Here is a 25159-nt window from a genome sequence, read left to right as displayed (position 1 = left end):
GAAAGGCAGGTGGGTGAGGGGGAGGGGGAGGGAGAGGAAGGGGTGTTGCTAGGGACCTACCTTGGAGAAGGGCTCCATTTCTCTTGAAGAAGGTACTGCCCGGCCAGATGGGTGGACCTGATGTGCTGAAAGAGAAGAGAAACTAGCATAAGGCCAAGTTCATCTGCACTCACACACCTGCAACCCCTCCCCACAATTCCCTCAAAACATTTCCCCAAGCATGCATTACTGACACCCTTTGAAAATGCATCCTGGAAAACCATGAGGTCTGCTTTATCGTGAACAGGTTTCATATTTCACAGTGCAGAACCTACCTGTGTGAGCATTCTGTTTATCACCTTGACCCTGCTCACACCTGGGCACTGAAATCACCGACTGATACACAAAATGGCAAATTCACATGGTTTAATGGCACAGCATATCACTTAAGAATATTTGCTAACCTGTTCATAATTTCATGAATGTATGTGACAAGGAACTCCTAATCATGTTTTCTGAGACCAAGTGGGTTTTCCAACACTTCCTTGTGCCACCTGCCTGCTACAAATGCAAACCTGCCTCTCTTGGCATTTCTACCACTAAATCCTCAGCATACGGAGATGACCTTAATCGACTTCCTCCTTCCCCCCTCTTCTCTTGTTTCGTATCCTGTTTTCAACTTCTTGGCTTAAAATGTTGCACTCCATACCCTATAAAACATTTTGCAGATACGTTACCATCCAGAGTGTGGTAACAGGAGAGGCAAGAAAATAGGAAAGATCAATATATCACGAAGGCACTTACTGCATTTATAGATGAGCATTTTCACTGTTTTAAGACTGCCAGTGGAAAACTTTATAACCAAGCCAGTCTTAGTAACGTGTCCTTAGAGTGGAAAGTAGGTTATATTCTAAACCAAGGATTGGTTTAGATTAATGTTAGAGAGTACTTAGTCAAAAATGTTACTACACCCAGCCCAAGAGGCAGCATAAATTACTTTCACCGAAATAGTACATGACAAATTATATTGGTTAATGCATTATCAATCACCTTCAATATGAGAAAAATAGGTTCGAGTAATACATTTCTAAGTTTGGCAGAAACGTGTGCGCGCGCGCGTGCACACACACACACACACACACACACAGAGGAATCTGAAGGGCTCTATGGTGAATGCTTCACCAGTGAACCAGGATCTCTAGTTATCTAGGACAGCAATACTGTTACCAAGCAGAAATGCCAATGACACATTCTGCCCACTGGAATTTCATTACCAGAGGTACAAATAGTACAGCAGGTATAGGGACACATTACATGATTGAGGAGGAATAGGAGGGAAGAAGAAATGAGCTACGGCACAAAAATACTATCATACATCAAAATCATGTCAAATGTGCTAGAAAATACATACTATAAACCTTGATGTTAATGAATCTTTCGTTTTATTTTGTTTTGGATCCACTATACTAAAATTAAATGAGCATCATGCATCTCAGCCATGGTATTTCCAGGAGCCCTGATTCTCAGCCAGGCAGTTGTGACCACAGAGTGGCCAGGAGCTACACAGGGTAACAGGAGACCAGACTGGAGTCTCAGGATGATGATACCAGCCGATTGCTCTTCCACTGGATTCTGATCTTACTCTGTTTCAGGGCACTTAAGGCTCAAAGTTGCATGACGAATAATGTGCATTAAAACACTTAAGATTATCTTTTAACAATCCCAGCAAGCTCTCAGGATTTTACCGTCTTATTTTTATAACAAAGCAGGGAACAGCAAGCTGGCTGTTGCCAAGACAGAATCACCTGATTCATAAAGATATTTTAAAACTGAGGACTTCGTTATAGCAGAGTTGGTGTTTCTAGAGAATTCAATAATTGAGTATTATTAAAGGAGCCTGAATATCCAGCTTACTTCCACCCAAATCTCTTCGTTATCCTGACCTTGATTTGGCTGAAAACTGAGTAGACATCAGGCAGGGAGCAGCATGGGGAATGAAGGTCGGATAAATCCAGTGGTTTAGATAAGGAAAATTCTCTGTATGATAGAAATCTACCTAAAGATTCTTACAACATCCTTTTAATGTACTTAAATCACTGACAGTTCTATGGTCAATCTGTGGTGCTGTGGAACTCATCTGTACTCTAATAGTGGAGAGAGACTTAGACTGGCCACCACCTTCTCTTTCCTGGCCCCTGTTGTAATTGATGAATTCACACATGGCCTCTTTCTAGCTCGGGGTAAGTCAGCTCCTGCCATGCTAAATGCAAAGTTTTCAAGCTCCTTGGCCCATATCTACACACTTCTTGTGGATGGTTCCTCAAAATGACATCTTCCAACTGTTAGAAGAGCCAAGGATTTACTAAGCCCCTGTTGAGAATTGTGCTTGGTGTTGAGAAAGACTTGAGGGGAAAATTTAAAACCCTATTTTATGATCTCTAAGAACCTGATGTCACACTTACCTGGCTCCAGACTCCTCTGACTGTATCTAATGAGACCAGTGATGCCTATAGACAGACTCAAGTTTATGTCTCCAGTGGCTGCAGGTTGGGAAGGCAACAAGCTTGATTTTTTTCCCCCCTCCATCTGGAGATGTGCCTGGATAATTGGCCTTTAAAGCTTGAAGTTGGTTAAAACCACACATGGTACATGAAATTACTTAGAAATGTCTATTAACCGCAATAATTCAGAGACAAAACCAGTGATAGAAGTCTTTGTGGGAGGAGTTGCAAACCACCCATTCTCAGGCAGCTCAAGAGCGGGGAGGGTGGGAGTGGTAGGTGCAGGGGAAGAATGGGGTGCTCTCCATACCCAGCCATGTAAATATCACTGCCATAAGAAATGACCACGGGGGCCCCTTCCTAACCCTGAGTGGGTTTTAATCACCTTAAAATGGTGTTTGCATTGCTTGACAATAGGATCAAGTTACCATTTACTGAGCATAGTAATCAACCCTTTTCCATGGAATCCTCTAATTCTGCAGGGTGAGCAGGGCAGAAATCACCTTCCTGGTTTTTGGGGTTTTTTTTTTTGACAGAGTCACGCTCTGTAGCCCAGGTTGGAGTGCAGTGGTGTGATCTCGGCTCACTGCAACCTCCGCCTCCCAGGTTCAAGCGATTCTCCTGCCTCAGCCTCCCAGGTAGCTGGGATTACAGGCACCTGCCAGCAAGCCCAGCTAATTTTTATATTTTTAGTAGAGACGGGGTTTTGCCAACTGATTTCAATGGCCAGGCTGGTCTCAAACTGCTGACCTCAAGTGATATGCTCGCCTTGGCCTCCCAAAGTGCAGGGATTACAGGGGTGAGCCACCATGCGTGACTCATCCATTCTTTTTTTTTTATTTTTTTAAATTGAGATGAGATCTTGCTCTATTGCTGAGGCTGGTCTCAAACTCCTAGCCTCCAGTGATCCTCTTGCCTCATCCTCCCAAAGCACTGGTGGTGTGAGGTACCATACCTGGCCACCTTCCCTGTTCTATAGGGAGACAGAGGTCCTGGGAGGCAAAAGGACTTGCCCAAGGCACAGTATGACAAGTTAGTCATGATCAACCCAAGAAGGACTAGGGCTTGCCCACTGTACCAGAAACACACACATCAACAGCTCCAATTTCATTTCTACTCTTCCAGCTTTCCTCTTCTGCTCTTCCAGCACTAAACTCTTAGTCATCCTTCCCCGTGGAAGAAGGCTGTGAATGGTATTTTGCTAGGACTCTCTCTAAGGCAAAGTCCCAGGCTAGAAAAAGCAATCAGGCTAACCATATGTGAAAGACAGGCAGGCTCCTATTAGCAGAAACAATACAACACCAGTGCCACAAATGTCTCATTTCAATAACACGCTAACAAAAATCCCATGACCTTCGGCAGTATAAGCCAGACCAACTTTGCAACAAAGAAAGCAGACCAATGTTAAGAGGACCTTGCCAGCCAGCAAGGTGGAGTGCGACCTGGCATTTGAGAACATCGATCCGGCTGACCGTTAAGAGCAGCGCTGAGCCCGCAAATCCCAAGAGGTGAGTGATACCATCCTGAACAGCATACCTGGCGGCTGCCAGAGACTCAGCCCTCAGTCATTCCCGGACGCCGCACTCTGAGCTACGCTACCTCCAGGTCCCAAAAGGATACCCTGAGTCAACAGGTCGGACAGCCCGAGGGTGGCTCTTAGCAAGATGACGTGATCCATCATGTGTTCTCTCTACACCTGGGAACCTTAACCATTGTGAGAACCAGCTGGATTATAAACAGAGACCCCGGGAGGTTCCATCAAGACCCACACCTGTATTCACCAGCTGAACTTTCTGTGGATCTCAATGAGAAATAAATTAAGAAAAGGACTGTTTTCTAAGATCTCGTCTGCCAAATGTGAACTAGCACCTCTAAAAGAGAGAAGAGAGCCAGGCGTCACTGGCTCACGCCTATAATCCCAGCACTTTGGGAGGCCAAGGTGGGCAGATCACGAGGTCAGGAGTTCGAGACCAGCTTGACCAACATGGGGAAACCCCGTCTCTACTAAAAACACAAAAATTAGCCAGGCGTGGTGGCACGTGCCTGTAATTCCAGCTACTCAGGAGACTAAGGTAGGAGAATTGCTTGAACCCAGGAGGCGGAGGTTGCAATAAGCCAACATTGCGCCACTACACTCCAGCCTGGGTGACAGAGCGAGACTGTCTCAAAACAAAAAAAGAAAAAGAGAGAGAAGTATGCTATAACACAGATGAACCCTGAAAGCAAGCTAAGTGAAATAAGTCAGAATAAATAAACAAATACTGTCTGATTCCACATAGAAGAGGTATCTAAAGTAGTCAAATTCACACACACAGAAAATGGAATGGCGGTTGCTAGAGACTTGGGGAAGGAGGAGTAAGAAGTTTAATTGGTACAGAGGTTCAGTTTTACAAGACAAAAAGGGTTCTGGAGGTTGGTTGTACAATGATGTAAATGCACTTAACATTACAGAACTGCATACTTATAAAATAGTTAAGATGGTAAATTATATGTATTTTACCACAATTTTTTTTTCCGTTTTGCAGTGGGGTCTTGCTCTGTCACACAGGCTGGAGTGTAGTGGCAAAATCTTGGTTCACTGTAGTCTCCACCTCCTGGACTCAAATGATCCTCCTGCCTCAGCCCCCAGAGTAGTTGGGACTACATGCGCACACCACTATGCCTGGCTAAGGCTTTTTTTTTTTTTTAGGACATGATCTCACTATGTTGCCCAGGCTGGTCCCAAACACCTGGGCTCAAGTGATCTGTGCACTTCAACCTAAAAAATTTTTGTTAATGTATAAAGAGATGAGTAGGGAGGGGAGGAGGGGGAGGAGGGAGAGGAGTAGGCAGGGAAGAAGGGAGAGGGAGGAGGAAGAAAGAATGGAGAGATAGAAATGGTAAGAAGGACTCTGAAGAAGTGAATGAAAGCCTAAAGTGTTTGGGGTGGGAAGAAAGGAAGAATATCTGAATGTTCCCTGTGGTCAGCTCTCTGCCAGAATGGTCCACAGCACACAAAAAAGCAGAAAGCCCAAACCAACAGGGATGGGGTGGGGGGAGAAAATGGGTGTAGCAAGACCAGCCCATCCTGATTTAGCACTCATGGAGGCCAGAGCTTACCCACTACTCTTAAGTAACTGAGCACAGAGTCCCATCATACTCTTAGCGCTGGAGGTGGACTGGGATGGCAATCCCTTCAGATGGGTGGCATCTACCAGCAGACCGCGTTTTCCCAGGAATAAAGCAGTCAAGGTAGTTGTAACAGGGAGAATCACCCCCAAAAAATCCTTGAAATTCCATTGTTTTGCCTTATAACTGGGGATTAATCACCAGGAAATAATAGAAAACCAAATGTGACCTACGCCACACTGTAACGGGCTCTTTGGGTGAAGGATGTCAGTCGCTGGCGTTTGGAATCCAGGAACCAGAGCAGGCTGGACAGAGACGTGTGTGGGAACCTTCACAAAATACCACTCACTATTCAAGAAGCACCACTAAGAGCACAGATGAAAGTTCAGATTCTCAGGGACGCTCTTGACACTTCTAACCTTCCAAATAAGCTTGAGTGTCCCGGCAATTAAAAGGGATCTCTGTGGCCACAGGGTCTAATCCAGGGTGAGGTGGAGAGAGTGCAGGATTTGGACTGAGGAAATTTGTTTAAAACACAGACTGAAAGTCTTTTAACTTGTCAAGGTCTCAATTCCATGCCTGCAAGCTGGGACAAACGATAGCATCTAGTGTGTGAGAATAAAATGAGATGGTGGGTTTGAAAACAAATGCTTTCTAGACTGCAAAAATCCCAGAGGTGGTTTTTCTTTTTGTTGTTTTTGGTTTTGAGACACTGTCTTGCTCTGTCTTTCAGGCTGGAGTGCAGTGGTGTGATCTGGGCTCACTTCAACCTCTGCCTCCCAGGTTCAAGCAATTCTCCTGCCTTAGCCTCCCGAGTAGGTGAGATTACAGACACGCATCACCATGCCTGGCTACTTTTTGTGTTTTTAGTAGAGACACGGTTTTGCCATTGGCCAGGCTGGTCTCGAACTCCTGGCCTCAAGTGATCCACCTGCCCTGGCCTCCCAAAGTGCTGGGATTACAGGTGTGGGCCACCATGCCTGGCCCCAGTGGTAGTCTTGATTGCAAGCAAACCCCAGTTCAGAGTTAACTGACACACTCAAGGCCACACAGCAACATTGTGGCCATTGTCAGCTGGGCACCAGCACTTCCTACTAGACATCCTTAACTCTCCCAACTTGGCCCTTTTTTCCATTCCTGTGACAGATGAGGTAACTACTTTTCTCTTCCTCTTTTCTTTAAGGATTCTTTGAGATGTTCTAATTGCAAATGTTTCTCAGTCTAAAGTAGCAACAGTTACTAAATATCCAAGAAGCAGCTCCACAGATGTCACTTACTCTAAAGAATGCTAAAAAAAAAAATAACTCTGTTGGCTCACCCCTGTCATCTCAGCACTTTTGGAGGTCCAGGCAGGAGGATCACTTGAGCCCAGGAGTTGGAGACCAGCCTGGGAAACATTAAAAATATAACATTTTTTTATTCTACAAAAAATAAACAAAATTAGCCAAGTGTGGTGCCATGTGCCTGTGGTCTCAGCTACTCAGGAGGCTGAGGTGGGTGGATTTCTTGAGCCCAGGAGTTCCAGAGCTGCAGTGAGCCTTAATCGTACCACTGCACTCCGGCCTGGGCAACAGAGCAAGACCCTATCTCAAAAAAAAAAAAAAAATCTCCATTCAGAATTCTGCAAAGATCCAAAGAGACAGAAAGAGACCAGGTAGAAACCTACCAAGAGTGGCCCATTTCAGAGGCTGACAATTACGGAGAAGGCATGACTGAAGTTATCAGACCACAACCAGCTGGGCCCACAAACACTGTAACTGAGAGTGTGGCAAGATTCCTCAGAGGGCAATATACCAATTGTGGTAAGGAATGGAATTGCTCTGTAAACTTAGCCAGATGTTGAAACCGGAGACTCAACTGATTTCAAAGTTATCAGCCTGCACAGAGTTATTACGTGCCCAATACCACCAGGACCCAGGAGAATCTGACAGGTGGCAGCTGCTCTGGCACCAGATCTGTTGTGCTTATTTTATTCTACTTTTAAACAATTAGAATTTTACTTTATTTCAGAATAAGTTTACAGTTGAAAAATGATATTTACTATCAACATGACACGAACAAAACTTTTATAGCAAAACCTTGGTATGTAAGCATTAATAATCCAAATACTATATAGATAAAGAAGATATTTTAAAAATGGAAATGACATACTCCAAAGGCTATAAAAGGCAATATATATGTACATATATACTTGTACTGGGTCTGTGAGCATTATATTGTAATTCATTAAATGTGATCCAAGAAGTTGCAGATTTTTCAACACTACATACTGAAAAGATACAAAGGACTATCATAACTTCTCTTAACATTGAAAAACACATGGGGCCAGGTGCGGTGGCTCACGCCTGTAATCCCAGTTGGGAGGCGCAAGTGGGCGGATCACTTGAGGCCAGGAGTTTGAGACCAGCCTGACCAACATGGCAAAACCCTGTCTGTACTAAAAATACAAAAATTAGTCGGTCATGGTGGTGTGCGCCTATAACCCTAGCTACTCAGGAGGCTGAGGCACGAGAATCACTTGAACCCAGGAGGCAGAGGTTGCAGTGAGATGAGATCATGCCACTGTACTCCAGCCTGGGTGACAGAGCGAAACTCCGTCTCCAAAAAAAAAAAAAAAGGAAAGGAAAGGAAAAGGAATTATCCCTTAGGCTTTAGGAGAAGTAATACATCTATGGCTTTTCTCATGTTCATTTTTGTGACTGGTTAGCAAGTCTGGCAGGCAGAAAATAAAAAATTAGACTACAATAAAACATTAAAGACACCGTTTAGAAGGCATCTGATATTTAACATGCTCAAAATTGGAAAACAGACACTGAGCTTGATTTTTGGGCAACATTGCGAGGTATTATACAGCAAAAACATTGTTTCCTCCCATCAATCTGTTGACATAAAAATCTGTTATGTAGAGAAGTTTTCAAATGACACAATAGAAAAACATATAAGATGAAGAATTAGAATTTATATTTTTGGTTTTTAGTAACTATAAAGAATATAAGTCTTTCAAGGACCAAGAAACCGAATTTGGTCCTTAATACGGAATGGTCTTACATCTTTTAAAAGCGTGGGCTGAAATACGTACTCCTGCTGACAGCGTATCCACACTGCCAAAGGTGAACATGTGGTCACAATAAGAAAAAAATCGTACATTTCTCAGGGCACACTACTACCACTACATCATATTGAAATTGTCTAGAAGATAAACATGTACATCTTTTTTTCAACAAGCAATTAAACATACATGGAAAACTGAATCGTGCAGTATTTTCACCTATCAGTTACTATGTTCGTAATATGAGGTGAACAGATTTCTTTTTTTCCTCTTTAAATCCATAATGTTCACAAGTCACCATGTGGAACTAAAATCACATGCACAAAGGCAAATCATGAAGAAACGTTAAGTATTTCCAAATGCCCACGACGGCGTACCAGAAACGATGCTGTGTCTATAGCACGGAGTTGTTGGAGGCCAAAACTACAGCGGTAGGTGCTACTGCAACTTCCAGCTCTTCACTGCTGCTTGTTTGATGGAGGGACTCAGGTGAGGGGGCTGGGTCTCTCGGGAGGTTAGCCCATCATTTCTGCAGGTTCACTGACCAACTTGGATCCATCCCATGCTGTCTAACTGCTCAGGGACAGGAAATTCTCTGTCATTACCACCCTGACGAATAAGTATATTCATTTTGGATGATGTGATGCTCACAATCTCACAGTCTGACGCATCTTCCCCAAGTTAGGTATGTGTGGCCACCTTCGGTCTTATTAGTGGAAATTGCTGGTACTCTCCCCATTACCTGGATTTGAATGTCCTTGGAGTTGGTCGCTTCCACAATGCCCACCACACTATCAAACATCTGACCAAACCTCTTACGGTTATCCACTGGAGTGGAGTTTACTTTCCCTTTCATCGGGAGAGTTGATTTTTCACATTTGAAAATGTAAGCCACATGTTTCAGCTCAGTCTCTAAAATCACAAGGTCATTCCTGTCTTCTTGGTACTCTGCTCTCCATTTACTTCCTTTCAACTTGAACACGGGTGCATGTTTCTGGGAAGGATGAGGTTTGGGAGATGTGGGACTTGGAGTGTGGCTTCTGGGGAGAGATGCAGTTTGCCCTCCGTCAGCCTGCAGGCTGGGATTCTTGTATAGACCTTCTGGTCATCTGTGACGTGCCAGAGCCCTGGTTCTGTCGGGTTAGGCTTCTCCTTGGTTAAGCCGGGCAAATAAAGCTGAGCATGAAGGAGAGGACTCTTCTTTTGTGTCTTCATTCTCAAAAAGTGGAGGGGGCCCTGGAGGAGGTGGAGGAGGAGGATGTGGAGAAAGGTCAGGCCCTCAGGAGAGAACAGAAAGCGCTGATGTGGGCGCTGCAGGACCCGTTCTGCTCCACAAGAGGCCCGTGGTGTGGGCTCCTTGATGTATGCTTGAAACTCACTCCAAATGTTCACATGACCTCACCCAATCCACACCGTGTAAATCGTGTGTTTGCAGCCCTTTAAGACTGTTAGTGGAAAAGGTGGCAGCATCACACATCTCGCTGACGTAAGGACCGGATTTGGGGGACACAGTTATGCAGTCAAGGGCAGGGAGGCTTTTGCTGACAGCCAAGAGATGACTAAACATGTTACTCCCTTGGTTTCTCTCTCGGAAGGTGTGGATTTCTGAATCTTTTCTGTTATGAGTTTCAGAAATGCAGCCATGCATTCTCTTGGGGTTGTTGGTCTTGAGATGCCATCAGAAGGAAAGCCCCGTAACACCCTTTCTGCACGAGTCTCCATGTCACCAGCAAGGATCCTACTGTTCTTTAAAAACTCGGCCACCATGCTGTTCCTCAACTTATCAAAGGCTTCCACAGAGGATGCCACACCTCCACTGACACTCTTGCCTACCCCACCATGCCCGGGGGGCCTGTGGAACTCTGCAGACAACAACTCCAGGTGGCTGACAGCCCACTCCAGCCTTTCCAGCAGTCCCTGCAAGTCTGCCATTCTGCTTAAATGCCCTAGGGTCCTGTCCTCGCAATGCAGATCTGTCGCTAGTCACTCATGCCCTCTTCCCGTGGCCCTTATTGCATTGTTTTAAATATACTGAAGTTTCATCACACTCCCCAAAGCGTGCCATGAAGTTGGGACTTCATTCCTTGAACATTGTTTGCGAACTGCTATTGACCTGCAGCAGGATTTCTTAACCTTAGCATTACTGACATTCTGGATTGGGTAATTCTTGTCCTGGGACGCTACACTGTGGATGGTAAGACGCTCAGCAGTCTTCCTGGACCCCCACACTAGACACCAGTGACACCACTTCATCAGATGTGACAACCAAAAATGTCTCCAGTTATTGCCGTGTGTCCACTGGGAGATAAAACTGCTCCCAAATGAGAACCCAGGAACACTGGCCCCAATTTCCCCACTCATCAAGTCCCAAAGCTCCGTCTCCACCTTTCGGCAGGCACCATCACCTCCTCTTTTCTAAACCAAGGACATGCCCTTCCTTCCACCTCTGTTTGCTGGCTCCATTATTTCTGCCTGCGTGTGCATCTTCTTACTTGCCAAAGTAACATCTCTATTACCTTTCTTTTCCTCTAGTATCTTTCCTCCCTCCACTACCCCTTGTCTCTACTCACCTCGCCCTTCCCAGGACTGATCAGTTCTTATCTTAACCACTGCCACACATAAACTGGTGTCCTAGTCCTCCTTTTGGCTTCCATTATTCTTTCCTGTACTCACAAATCCCAAGAGCTGGGACCGACAGCCCAGCCTCCACTCCCTCCACTCCCTCATGTCACCACCACAATCCTCTTCCTGCCAGGGGTCACCTGGGTCCCCCAGTTCCCCAGGTGTTATGGTTTGCATGCGTCTCTCCAAAATTCATGTGTTGCCAAGGTAACAGTGTTAAGAGGTAGGACCTTTAAAAGGTGATTAGGCCAGGAGGGCTCCTTCCTCACGAATGGGATTAGATGCCCATATAAAGAGGCTTAAAGGAGGGAGTCACCCCCCTTTTCTGCCTTCTGCCATGTGAAGACACAGTGCTCCTCTCCTCTGGAGGGTACAGCGTTCAAGGCCCCATCTTGCAAGCAGCACTCACCAGACAATGAACCTACGGCAGCCTTGATCTTAGACTTCCCAGCCTCCATCATTGCCAGAGATACATTTCTATTGTTTGTAAATTACCCAGTTTGTGACAGCAGCACAAACAGACTAAGACTAGGGGTCACTGCCCTTGATGTCACTCCAGCCTCTCTCCCCTCTACACCGCATGACCTTCCGTGTGCACTCACACACAGAGGCCTCTTTCTGGGTTATATATTTTTGACAATATCTCTCAAAAATCCTTTCCACCATTAGCTACAAAACACCCTCCTAGTCTGGGTTCTGCTCCTCCCACTCTTCTTTCTGGACAGTTGGCTAGCTCTCCTCCCAGGCTCGGCCCCACCATCAGAGCGTTCCTAGAGTCCTAGCCCTCTCCTCTTTTTCTTCTCATGCTCTTTTCCTAGGAGAGTTCGTGGAAAGGTTGGGTTTGCCACTTCCCCACCACCAGCTGATTTTGTTTCCAGACGCTGGAGGGTATCTCCAGCGGGCTCTGCACAGAGCAGCTTTCAGCTGCCCCGTATCTGCTCAAACCAGAAGGCAGCTTCCCCCCTCTGCCTTGCTTGCCAGCTCCCAGGGCACGCTCTCCATGCTGCCCAGGATTTATCAGTGTCTGTATTCGTTTGCTGGGGTTGCCGTAACCAAGTGCCACAGACTAGGGGGTTTAAGCAACAGAAATTCCTCCTCTCACAGTCCTGGAGGGCAGAATTCCAAGACCAAGGGGTCACAGGGCTGGTTCCTTCAGAGGGCTATGGGGGGAGAATCTGTTCCTGGCCTCCCTCGCAGCTGCTGGTTTTGCTGGTGTTCTCTGGCTTACAGGAGCATCGCCTGCCTTCATCTTTACACGGCATTCCCTGTGTGTGCAGCTGTCTTCAAATTCCCCCCTTTTCTAAGGACATCATCACATTGAGTCGGGGGTCCAACCCACTCCAGGGTGACCTCATCTTAACTAATGATATCCTGCAAGGACCTTATTGGAAATACGGGCACATTGGAAGGAAGGGCACATTCTGAGGAACTGGGAGTTAGGACATCAACATATGAACGGGGCGGGGGAAAGCACAAGTTGCCCCAGACAGTGGCTATCTCCCTCCCACACGCAGTCTCGCAGTCTCTCCGGGCTACACCAAGACACCTGTGGCTGTCTTTTCCTGCATCCCTAATACCTACTGCAGTGCTTGGAACCTGGCTGGCACAAATGTCTGTTGAGGGAAGTAAAGTTTATCCTTTAATTCAGCATTCCTCAAAGAACAAAAACAGAAGAAAAAAACGGACCCGGCCTTTGGTAATCATCTGGCAAATGCTCTAGTTTAAAATTCTGGAGGCTCTGACACCTTCCTCAGCTACGTCCCTGCCTCCAGTCCCCGTCGGGGCCCACGCGTTCTTCCCAAGGGCTCCTGCACTTTCCTTTCCTTTCTGCTTCTACTCCCAGGACTGGGGTCAGCTCAAGTTAAGATGCCCTCTCCTGAATCCTAACAGGCCTCCCTGCCTCCAGCCTCCCTCCCCACAGCAGGCGGCCCTGCCTGACACCTCAGCAGCCTTCTCAAAGCACAGCATCTTCAGGCGCAGTCCCCAGGGTCTGCCAACTTGGAGAGGTGTCCAGAGTGCCATCGCGGGTGGGGGACTGGTATCGATGTCAACAAAGTCTCTCATTGTTCATGTGTCTCATACACCGAGTTTCCACGTGCATCTGCATTCGAAGAGTCTGGTGGCTACAGAAATGTGAACGTGCCAGAGGCATCTGAACCACAGCAACTCCATCACGAATAGGGGCTGGGTAAAATGAGGCTGAGACCTGCTGGGCCGCCTACACAGATGGCGAAGGCATTCTGAGTCACAGGATGAGACAAGAGGTCGGCACAAGATGCAGGTCATAAAGACCTTGCTGATAAAACAGGTTGCATTAAAGCCAGCTGAAACCCACCGAACCAAGATGGCAATGAAAGTGACCTCTGGTCGTCCTCACTGCTACACTCCCACAGCGCCATGACAGTTTACAAATGCCATTATGGCAACATCAGGAAGTTACCCTATATGGTCTAGAAAGGGGAGGCATTAATAATCCACCCCTTATTCAGCATATCATCAAGAAATAACCATAAAAATAGGCAGCCAGCAGCCCTCGAGACTGCTCTGTATATGAAGTAGCCATCATTTTGTTCCTTTACTTTATTAATAAAGTTGCTTACACTTTATGGAATCGCCCTGAATTCTTTCTTGTGTGAGATCCAAGAATCCTCTCTTGGAGTCAGGATCGGGATGCCTTTCCTGTGACAAATGCTTACAGGGCAGGGTGAGAGCCCATCGGTACTGGTGCCCCTCAGAAGCCCTCCTGTTCCTTCCCAGCACGTCCCTCCTGCTCTCAATATGCCACCTGTCACAGGTCTCCAGAACACCTGCACCCCAGAGGCTTCTCGGGCCCGTGCAAACCCAACCTCTCCCTCTGCTGCCTGAAATGCCCTCGACCCATGTTCTCTTCACCTGTTACAGCTTATTCATCCTTTGAAGTTCAACTCGAATCCCAGGTACCCAGGACACCTTATCTGGTCACTCTCACCCTGCAACCTCTCCCTCCTCTGAATCCTTCTGGCAAATACCTTCCTTGCAGCTCATCTGGGAATTAACTGCACTCTGCAGTGTCTTCCCATTCTAATGCCTTATACCTTTAACCCACAGGTATGTGTGTCTCACCTTACCACGGCAGATGTCACGTGAGCAGAGGCTAACAGTGACTCCTCTCTTAGAACTTGGCCAAGTTCACAACACCTGGAAGATGGCTGTCATTATTCTAAGTGATTCTGAAAAACAGTGGGAATGCCACCTGCACCTCCCACACAGAATGATCTCAAACACTAGATTTTTTTCTTTTCTTTCTTTTTTTTTTGAGGCAGGGTCTCACTCTGTCACTCTGTCACCCAGGCTGGAGTGCAGTGGCATAATCACAGCTTACTGTAGCCTTAACCTCCCAGGCTCAAGCAATCCTCCCACCTCAGTCTCCTGAGTAGCTGGGACTACAGGTGCATGCCACCATGCCTGGCTAATTTTTGCTTTTTTTTCTTTTTGTAGAGACGGGGTCTTGCTATGTTACCCAGGCTGGTCTTGAACTCCTAGGCTCAAGAGTTCCTCCTGCCTCAGCCTCCCAAAATACTGGGATTACAGGAATGAGCCACTATGCCCAGCCAAGATTTTTAAAACATCTCTTATACATAATTAAGTCTCTCACAAAGAAACTAGCCTATAGTAACACATCTTCTTCTACTATCATCATCTCAAATAAAAACTCAAAAATCTTTAAAAATGGAAAGAAAATTATAAATCTCATCATTAATAGTAAGTAATACATAAGGTAATTTGGATTCCTCTTTTCTGAGATTTCTTGATTCCTTAGGAACAGATAAATAACTAAATACATGTATACTTTTTATAATATGGGATGCAAGTTTGAGAACATACTGAAAAAATTCTGCTTAAAACCACGGCTACAATTTTCGATGCATACAGCTTATGATACATCTCATGAACAGATGCAAAGGTGTTTATCATTATCTTTGTGCTACACAGTTTCTAATTTTACATATGAAAACCAAGGCATCATTCAGTATAAAGTACATTATTTGCATGATATATTTGCATTTGTAAAACACCCACATTTACTTTTACTGCTTAATAGGCTCTGATTTAAATGGGCCACTCTATATAAATGGAGCACACGGGTTCTCCACTCAATGGTGTTGATAAGAAAACTACTCCTTTTAGATGCAAATGAACCTACTAATCACAATTAGAATGGTGGAGTTGAGGGAGGCAGAGCAGCTGGGCCAGGAGCTCCCAGTCTAGTAGGGCCAGTTTGGTTCTAGCTTCATCTCTGAGGCAGCAGCTTGGGACTTCCCCAGAGGACATCTGCCCAGAGGCCCCAGGGACAAACTCAACATTTCTCAAAGTCTCGCTCTGTCGCCTAGGCTGGAGTGTAATGACACGATTTTGGCTCCTTGCAACCTCCACCTCCTGGCTTCAAACGATTCTCCTGCCTCAGCCTCCCACGTAGCTGGGATTACAGGTGCCTGCCGCCATGCCCAGCTAATTTTTGTATTTTTTTAGTAGAGACAGGGTTTTGCCATGTTGGTCAGACTGGTCTCCAACCCCTGACCTCAGGTCATCCACCTGCCTCGGCCTCCCAAAGTGCTGGGATTACAGACTTGAGCCACCACACCCAGCCTAAACTCAACATTTCTAAAGGGGCTGGAGGAGAGGAGAAACAGCTTCAGAATTCCGGCCTGCTGTGCTAGTGTGGATGAGCCTATCCATGGCCTTTGTTATCCCAAACCTGTCCAAAGGGCCAGATATTAAGCAATACAATTCAAACATAAGTGGAGTCATAGGAAGGAGAATAGCATTTTTTAAACTAACAGAGGAAAGGCAAGTAAAAGGAAAAGCTAAGTAACTATATAAGACATTACCCAGACTAATGTCACAGAGGCAGCTCAAGAGACATCCCCTTAAAAGGGTGCAGCCATTGTGAAAAGCAGTATAGCGGTTCCTAAAAAAATTAAACATAGAATGCCATAAAATCTAACAGTTCCGATTCTGGATATATACCCAAAAGAACGGAAAGCAGGGACTTAAAGAGATACTTGTACACCCATGCTTATAGAAACATTATTCACATCTAGGTGCAGTGGCTCACACCTATAATCCCAGCATTATGGGAGGCCAAGGCAGGAGAACTGCTTGAGGCTAGGGGTTTGAGACCAGCCAGGGCTACCTGGAAAGACCCTGATTCTACAAAAAAAAAAAAAAATTTTTTTAGTCACTAGGTATGGTGGCATACACCTGTAGTCCCAGCTACTTGGGAACCTGAGGCAGGAGGATGGCTTGAGCCCAGGAGTTCAAGGTTACAGTGAGCTATAATCATACTACTGCACTCTGGCCTGGGTGACAGAGAGAAAACATGTCTCTAAAAGAACAAAACAAGGAGAAGAAAAAAAGAAACATTCACAATAGCCAAGAGGAAGAATCAACCTAACTGTCCCTCAACGGATGCATGGATAGACAAAACAAGAGAATATTATTCAGCCTTTAAAAGGAAGGAGATGCTCACATACGTCATAACATGAACCTTGGGGACATTATGGTAAATGCAATAAGCCAGTCACACAAAAAGACAAACACTGTGTGACTCCACTTATATAAGGTATCTAGAGTCATTAAATTCATAGATAGAAAGAGAATGGTGGTTGCCAGGAACTAGGTGGAGGGGAATGGGGGGAGTGGTTGTTTAATGAGTACAGGGTTTCAGTCTTGGAAGATGAAAAAAAATCCTGTAGATGAGGGCAGTGCTGGCTGCACAACAACTGAATATCTTTAATGACACCGAACTGTAAACTTTAAAAATGGCTGGATGGCGCCACTGCACTCCAACCTGGGCGACAGAACGAGACTCCATCTCAAAAAAAAAAAAAAAAAAAAAAAAAAGGCTGGATGGTACATTTTATTTCATTTCATGAGTCTTTGACCACAATTTAATAAATAAATAATAGATAGATGACAGACAGACAAACAGACATTTCCTAATGGCTGGCCAGACGGTACATAAGGCAGGTGATACCTCTGCTGCTCCACTGCCAAGCTCTAGAAATAAGGGCTGGTTTCCCCACTCTCTTTTCTCTCACTCATCCATTCACTGAATAAACATGTTTTTACATTACTATGAGGACCCTGTGACAGTTACCATCCTGTCCTCCAAGAGGCAGGGACATGGATGGCAAATTAGCTCAAGGATTCTGAGATGTACAGAGAAACCCCCGCAGCTGCCTTTGGATGCTTCGGTTACTATGCCAAGAATAAAACCAGACACTAGAATCTTCTGGACAATGTCGCTCTTGTTGGGTAGAATACACTGATAACCTCTTCTATGAGGCCCATGCTCATTCCTTGATCCTCGACTGAATCTTCTCTGAGCCCTAAAAGTGCTGCTGTGGGACTTCAATGCCAACTGTCCTGCCAGTTCTCCAGCTGCCTCCCTCAAAAAACTATAGATCCTCCAAAAGGTGACATCTACCTTCTGGGTGCTCACACCCAGTATGTGCTCAATAAGTGCTGCTATTATCACAGCCTAGAAAGTAGCTGATATGGTTTGGCTGTGTCCCTACCCAAGTCTCACCTTGAATTCTAATAATCCCCAAGTGTCAAGGGTGGGGCCAGGTGGAGAGATTTGAATCATGGGGGCGGCTTCTCCCATACTCTTCTCAAGGTAGTGGATAAGTCTCACAAAATCCAATGGTTTTATAAATGGGAGTTGCCATGCACAAGCTCTCTTGCCTGCCACCATGTAAGATGTGCCTTTGTTTCCCCTTTCCCTTCTGCCATGATTGTGAGGCCTCACCAGCCATGTGTAGCTGTGAGTCCATTAAACCTCTTTCCTTTACAAATTACCCAGTCTTGAATGTCTTTATTAGCAACATGAGAACAGACTAACACAGCAGCCCTTCGATATCTTCTCTTTGGTGCACTCCTGAGGAACTGAAACCTGGAGGCTCTGCTCTATCCAATGGAATCTCTCCATCTCAGCCTCACTGATACCCAAATATGAAAGCCAAGTCCCTCAAGAAGCAGCTTGCCTTGGAGACGGAGATGACAGAAGTGGCCCTGGAATACCTTCTACACCTCCCACTCTGGCCATGCTGACCTCAGAGAGGGAGCAAGTGGCCAAGTCTGGACTGGAGGGACTCTGAGACTGAGGAGGCCCAGCCACTCCCTCTTTCCTTTCGCAGTAGCTTCATGGAGGTCTTGACAATGGGACAAAGGGCTCCAGAGCGACAGCTGGAACCAGCTGAGGACTAGACAATGTTAGTGTGGCTAGAGTGCTTGATCCAAAGACAGTGGCAAAACCTTACCTAAAATCTCCTCCATCAAGAGCAAACACATGGTGGGTAAAAATATCATTTCACCTTGAAGTGAATCACAAGGAAGCAAGAACGCTGGCCACACCTGCATCTTCTGTCCCAGCACAGCAGCATCATTTTGAGGTGGTGACCAACAACCACACCCTGCCCTTATCTAATGTGAGTAACACAACCCCCACATTACTCCATGAACTGATACAACATTCAGCGGAAGTACCTCACTAATAAAGACAAAAGTCACTGTGACCTGTTTATCTTTCAGGATTTTAGAGATCAAGAAATGTGCCTTTTTATTTTTTTTTTGGAGATGGAGTCTCACTCTATCACCCAGGCTGGAGTGCAATGGCACGATCTCGGCTCACTGCAACCTCCACCTCCCGGGTTCAAGCGATTCCCCTGCCTCAGCCTCCCTAGTAGTTGGGATTACAGGCACCTGCCACTATGCCCAGATAATTTTTGTATTTTTGTAGAGACAGGGTTTCACTATGTTGGCCAAGCTGGTCTCGAAGTCCTGACCTCAGGTGATCCGCCCTCCTCGGCCTCCCGAAGTGCTGGGATTACAGGCGTGAGCCACCGTGCCCAGCCAAGAAATGTATGTATTTTAATCCAAGTTTTTGACAGTCTGGCTCCTGGTACTTCCTATGATGCTGAAAACCAGTCACAGACAAGAAAATAACCTATTTGTGGAAAAATTGTGATTTCCCTTGATTATTCATTTCCTCCCTTTGAGAGCTGGTCCCATCCCACAGTCCACCACGAAGACGAGAGACATAAACACTGATTTTGGAAAGCTGATGACATAGAAGGGACACCTCGATCTAAACGCTGTATCAGGAAGACCTAATCCAGGCACTCAAATGCTAAAGTTGTATGTAATAGTGCAGATGTTTGTTTGCTTGTTTGTTTATTTATCTAAGACAGAGTCTCCCTCTATTGCTCAGGCTGGAATGCAGTGGCACAATCTCAATGCACTCCAACCTCCGCCTCCAGGGTTCAAGCGATTCTCTTGCCTCAGCCTTCCAAGTAGCTGGGATTATAGGTGCCTGCCACCAGGCCCGGCTAATTTTTTTGTATGTTTTTTAGTAGAGACGGGGTTTCACCAGGTTGGCCAGGCTGGTTTCAAACTCCTGACCTCAAGTGATCTGCCTGGCGTGGCCTCCCAAAGTGATAGGATTATAGGCGTGAGTCACTGCACCTAGCCTCAGATGTTTATTTTTAATAAAACATTTTTCCTAAGGTTTATTAGATCCATTTACGGTTGGCTTCCAAGTGACAACGTGATTTTAAATTTCTAAAACGTAAGACATGCCTGTAATCCTACCATTTTGGGAGACTGAGGCAGGAATACTGCTTGAGGCCAGCAGTTTGAGACCAGCTTGGGTAACATAGGGAGATCCTGTCTACAAAAGAAAAAAAAAAAAATTAGCCAGGTGTGGTGACATGTACCTGCAGTCCCAGCTACTCAGGAGGCTGAAATGGGAGGATCACTTGAGCCCAGGAGCTTGAGGCTGCCATGAGCCATGATCATGCCACTGCACTCCAGACTGGGTGACAGAGTGATACTCCATCTTAAAAAGAAAATCTGGTGGGGCTCGGTGGCTCACACCTGTAATCCCAGCACTTTGAGAGGCTGAGGCGGGTGGATCATGAGGTGAGGAGTTCAAAACCAGCCTGGTCAAGATGGTAAAACCCCATCTCTACTAAATATACAAAAATTAGCCGGGCGCAGTGGCAGGCTCCTATAATCCCAGCTACTTGGGAGGCTGAGGTAGGAGAATCACTTGAACCTGGGAGGCAGAGGTTGCAGTGAGCCGAGATCATGCTACTGCACTCCAGCCTGGGCGACACAGTAAAAAAAAAAAAAAAAAAATCCAAAAAGTAATCTCTTCTGTCTCCCAAGGCAACAAACTACCGTGATGGGTGTCAGCGCCTTAACCATGTCTTTGTCCTGATACTTGCAAATGAGCAGAAAGGCCCGGCCCAACCTCAAAGGTGCCCTGTCTACTCCCTCCTTTCCCGGTGACCTCTGGCCACCTCCCTGTACCAAGCTTTTGCTTGCTTGTGACTCTCTGCTGTTAGCAAACTGTCCCACGTGTCCCTCTCTCAGTCCTTCCCCACATAGTGTAGCTCAGGAAAACCAAAAAGGAAACGGTTGGGAAGGCCAAGTACATTGCTTTTCTTCCACCATCACACGGGCTGGGGCCTAAGAAACTGATTCTTACACACGTATTACTTAATACTCATTCGATTCTTCAAGAAAAGCTATAGAAACATCTATTCCTCTCCTGGAAGTAAACTGAGGCAAATAATGTTGCTAAACTTCCATGACAGCATTAAATTAAGAGAACATAGTTTCAAAAAAGTCATGTCACTTCTTGTCCATAGTTATGTACTATGAGGGTGTGTCCATCAAGCTTTACAAAATGTGGTAGCCTTCTCAGCACCCTTCTTTCTGGGTGTATACAGTTAAGTATGATTGTGAGGGTTTTGCTTTGTTTTACTTTGTTTTGTTCTGTGCTTCCCCCTTCTTTCAATTTCTGTGGCATATAAGAAGGACCACACAACTGAAGCTTTAAACATAACCCAAAAAACCTTAGCCTCCTGCAACCTTTGGAGGAAGTTGACTCATGGCTATGCATGGGCTGTGCTTCTTGGTGCTGGGACATTGGGCTCACCTTTCTAAGTCCCCTGACCACACACAAGCCACACACTGCTGCCAAGGCTCGTGCCTTCCTTGTCAGTGCTACCTGGCCTGAAAGCTCCTGAAGGATGTGACTTATCCTCCAAAGCCATCTGCAGAGCCCAGTACCAATCGGGTCTGAGAAGGTATGCTACTTCTCCTCCCTTTCACCTGCTCTTCTCTACTTACCTCCACCCTCTTTAAAGGCAATGTTAAAAGGAGTCGCAGGCCACCAAGTTTCAGTACTGCTCCACAGCTTAGCCTTTCCAGGGAGGATACTTTATGTGTAGGGCATCCTTTGCTTGCACTAAACTGTTACCACTTCATATACACAGATGCAGGGACTTTTGCTAGCAATGATTCCACTTTAATTTGTGTATAATCCCATCAATCGTGTGCTCAAAATGACTCCTGGCTCCCTGGGACCTGTGCCACTTCCAAGTTCTTTAGCACTAAACAATTGGCTCCACTTGCTCCAGCTTCTCCTGCCATCCCTTGTCTTGTAGGTTTTTTTTTTGCTCTGACAATACCAGGTTACTCATGGTCCCTTGGAGACACCAGAGCGCCTCTGACCTCTGTCATTGCTACTCAATTGCCCCTGCTTGGAATGTCCCTCACTCCCTTGTTTTCTTTGCAAACTTCTACGCAGTCTTGAAAATACTGCTCCTCCTGTCTCCTTGTCTCCGTCCATGCTCAGAGCAGATCCTATCTGTCTTAGGCTGTCTCCTTTCCATGCAACACACCGTGTTATAAGTTATTTATTCATGGAGCCAGACTGTAAGCTCTCTGAAGACACTGACGATCCGATTCGGCTTATGTCCCCAGTAGCTGGCATAGAATAGGTGTTCAACAAACATCTGCTTTAAAAAAAAAACAAAACTAGTCCTATAAAGTATATAGGGCTGGTATGATGATCTTCATTTTGCAGCTAAGAACACTTAATTCAGAAAGGCAAAGTCACTTAATGAGGGCCGCATGGCTAGTAAGTGACTCATGCTGTCTTCATTGCCATGATGCTTACATAACCACCTCCCATTTCCTCCTGTCTCTTGAGTTTGGAAAAGAAAAGGAAAACTGAAGAAACAATACGAACGCTTCAAAAGTTTAGTGGATGTTTCTGAGCATCTATACCTTGCCTTCTTTTCAGAACAGACATTGAGGACAGTCCTGTAATTCACTATTATCAGTGTATCTACTTTAACTTGGAGCCCAGGCAAGCAAGCACTAAATTCACACTACCCTGTCTCTGCCAAGGTGATGGGGGACAAGACGCCTTGTAACTTTGAAGAAGAGATGTACACACCCCTGTGTCTCCCACATAAGTGGACTCAAGAGCTGCAACAGTGCATATATGATCCCTTCTTTCCACTGTTGATAGTTGAAAGCAGCCGGTTCCAGCTTCTTGCCGGTGATCACTCTGCTAAAAATAGCTTTGATGCTGTCACATGCAAACTTGAACAGAACCTGAAAGCAGTTCCTCTTTTAGTTCTGAGCTGGTGCAACTTTAAAAGAGAGGCAGCTGTTAACACACTCCAGCGTGTTTACACGATGCTGAAGTAGTTCAGCTCGTAGTAAAAATACCACTGAAAAGGGACAGGCTTGGGTTTGCAGCCTCTGCTGACGACATTTCTTCCTGCTGAGCTGGAGCCCAAGGAGGGGCGGTAAGGTTAGCAGGGAAAATCCAAACTGTCCAGTTTGAAGGGGAAAGTGGCTGCGGTGAAGACAGGAGAGAGATGTTTATTGAGACGTGAGATTTCTGACTATGGTAGAGGCGGGGCAGGAGAGGCGACAAAGATCATATAGAAAAAAGAGAACGTATACAACAAGAGGTGCTTTTTAAAAATCCTGATAAAAATACCTAAGGGCTGTTTGTAGAAATCAAGGAAACAAAGGATGAAATACATTCAACATCTGGGCCATTCATTTGATACCTTATGTTGGTTCGTTGGGCAAATGGATGATTCTGGATGTGTTCTGAAAACTGGGCCCAAAACTAAGGATAAAGCAGTGTATGGGCTTGGAAAGCAGAGAAAATCTGGGTGTTCAACCTGGCTCCTCCCCGTCTGTCCCTATAAGACTTGGCTTCAGCACTGGTGTCTCCCAAACCTTCTGCACAGAGCTGGGAGTTAAATGAGAAAATACACACCGAAGTGCCTGGTGGAGCAGGATCCTGACCTGTAATAGGCGATGTCCTTTAAAAACATACACCCACAGGAGAGGAAGCTGACAGTGATCTGGGGACAAATCTGGAATACAGTGTAGTTTCTTTAAAAAAAAAAAAAAAGTACCAACCAAATAAGTAGTGTTTTTTCTTCTTTCTTAATTCTATGTGGCCAAAGCATGACTCACACCGTATTTGCTTATGAAATGAGAATTCATTTTATGAAGTTGTGCTAGAAAACTTACGCTGAGCCCGGCGGATCTGGAGCGGACGAGAGGAGGGCCTGGCCCGCACCAGGACGGATCACACAGGCCGGGTGCTGGTGTCTGCACCCACTGAGGCCCACTAGGAGGTGGGAACTGAGGTCATCGATGGCGAACTCGCGGCTCCTGCTTAAGAACCAGAACCCTGACTTCGGACGTTTATGCCGGAGCTTCACATACATTTCAAAACCCATCATCCAACAAACACCTCAGATTCTTCTTAAGAGCCCTTTGAGAAAACAACGCCTCTATGACATCACTGTCCTACCCGATGAGCTTCAGTACCACGAGCAGATGACATGTGACTCAAGTCTGAAGTGAGCAGGTTCTCTAAACAAGCTATAAATTTCAGCAGCACACGGAGGTTATATTAGCACAGGAATTTATCACTTAAGTTATAGGTTTGAACAACAGAACAGACTTAATATACTGCTGTTTCTTTAACTATCATTTTTCGTTAACAAGACAAAAGAATTTACAGTTTCTGCCAACTGTTTGTTGGCCCCTAATACCACGATTAGCTGTTGCCAGGCAACCATGCAGCATGCTTCCTCTCAAATCAGGAAGACCCACTGCTAAATCTAGACTAATTATAAAAGGGGACAAATATTTAAAAGCTTTATATTTTTGAAGGATTTGGGAGGTGTCGTAATAAGAATGACTCTTATTAAACGGATCTAACTAAACACAATGCATATGTCTGCAGTGCATTGTCACAGGTTATGTAGAACAATTTAGGAAAACGAATGTTTCTGCAACTTTCCTAATTTCCCTCAATACGATACTAAACAAAACCAGGTGTTTATAATTTGTAGAAGCATGTCTTTTGCCTACTTCTAAGAATAAGGATGAAAAGAAGCAGCTGAGAGACCTAAGCCTTTTAAAATACATATATATTTGCAAAGAAATTATGAAAACACCATTTTCACAGCCCTTACACAGCTATGTTCATATAATGCTCAGCAGCTTTCCTCTCAAGTTTCTGCCTTTGTCTGCATTCTCAATTCCCTCTATTTCAAGAGTCCCTCAGAATTCTGTGTGGAGAAGAGTTTTTCAGTCCCTGAGGCGAGCCTCCTTGCCATCAGCACTAAACTGCTGGTGGCAGCCTCGAACAGCCAGAGTTCTAATGTCTAGAGACCCTGCTTCATCCTCGAGAGGGGAGGGGAAGAAACAGAAAAGCTCAACACACACAGAGTCACACACATACACACTCACACACACATACAGACACACACACACACACATACAGACACACACACACGCACACACACACACATTTTGGTTCTCTTTCATATGCAAAGTGGAGTTTTCTCCCCAAAAGAAAAAATTCTAACTACAAAGTCAGAACTAGAACAGGGGTTGGCAAATTATGAACCAAACTGTACTAGCTGGAAGCTAAGTACAGCTTTGACATTTTGTAATGGTCAGGGAAAAAAGAATCAAAAGAAGAATAGTGTTTCCTGACAAGTGAAAATTATATGAA

The 25159-nt window shown here is 45.5% G+C and overlaps 1 protein-coding gene and 1 pseudogene across 4 annotated transcripts in view; both read right to left on the bottom strand.

Moving 5' to 3' along the window:
- FOXN3 (forkhead box N3) overlaps nt 1-25159 on the bottom strand; it is a 472003-nt gene that overhangs the window by 124810 nt on the left and 322034 nt on the right. For all 4 annotated transcript variants that reach the window (XM_011949430.1, XM_011949431.1, XM_011949433.1 and 1 more), the window contains one exon: nt 61-125. In XM_011949430.1, the coding sequence (XP_011804820.1) occupies nt 61-125 (65 nt within the window). The remainder of the gene's footprint in view (nt 1-60; nt 126-25159) is intronic.
- LOC105517285 lies at nt 9153-10569 on the bottom strand (annotated as a pseudogene).

The sequence above is a fragment of the Colobus angolensis genome, unplaced genomic scaffold, assembly GCF_000951035.1.
Source record: "Colobus angolensis palliatus isolate OR3802 unplaced genomic scaffold, Cang.pa_1.0 Scaffold3, whole genome shotgun sequence".
In the NCBI taxonomy this organism is placed as follows: domain Eukaryota; kingdom Metazoa; phylum Chordata; class Mammalia; order Primates; family Cercopithecidae; genus Colobus; species Colobus angolensis.
Note: the sequence above shows the minus strand (reverse complement) of the source record. Positions and strands in the feature narration are given on the sequence as shown.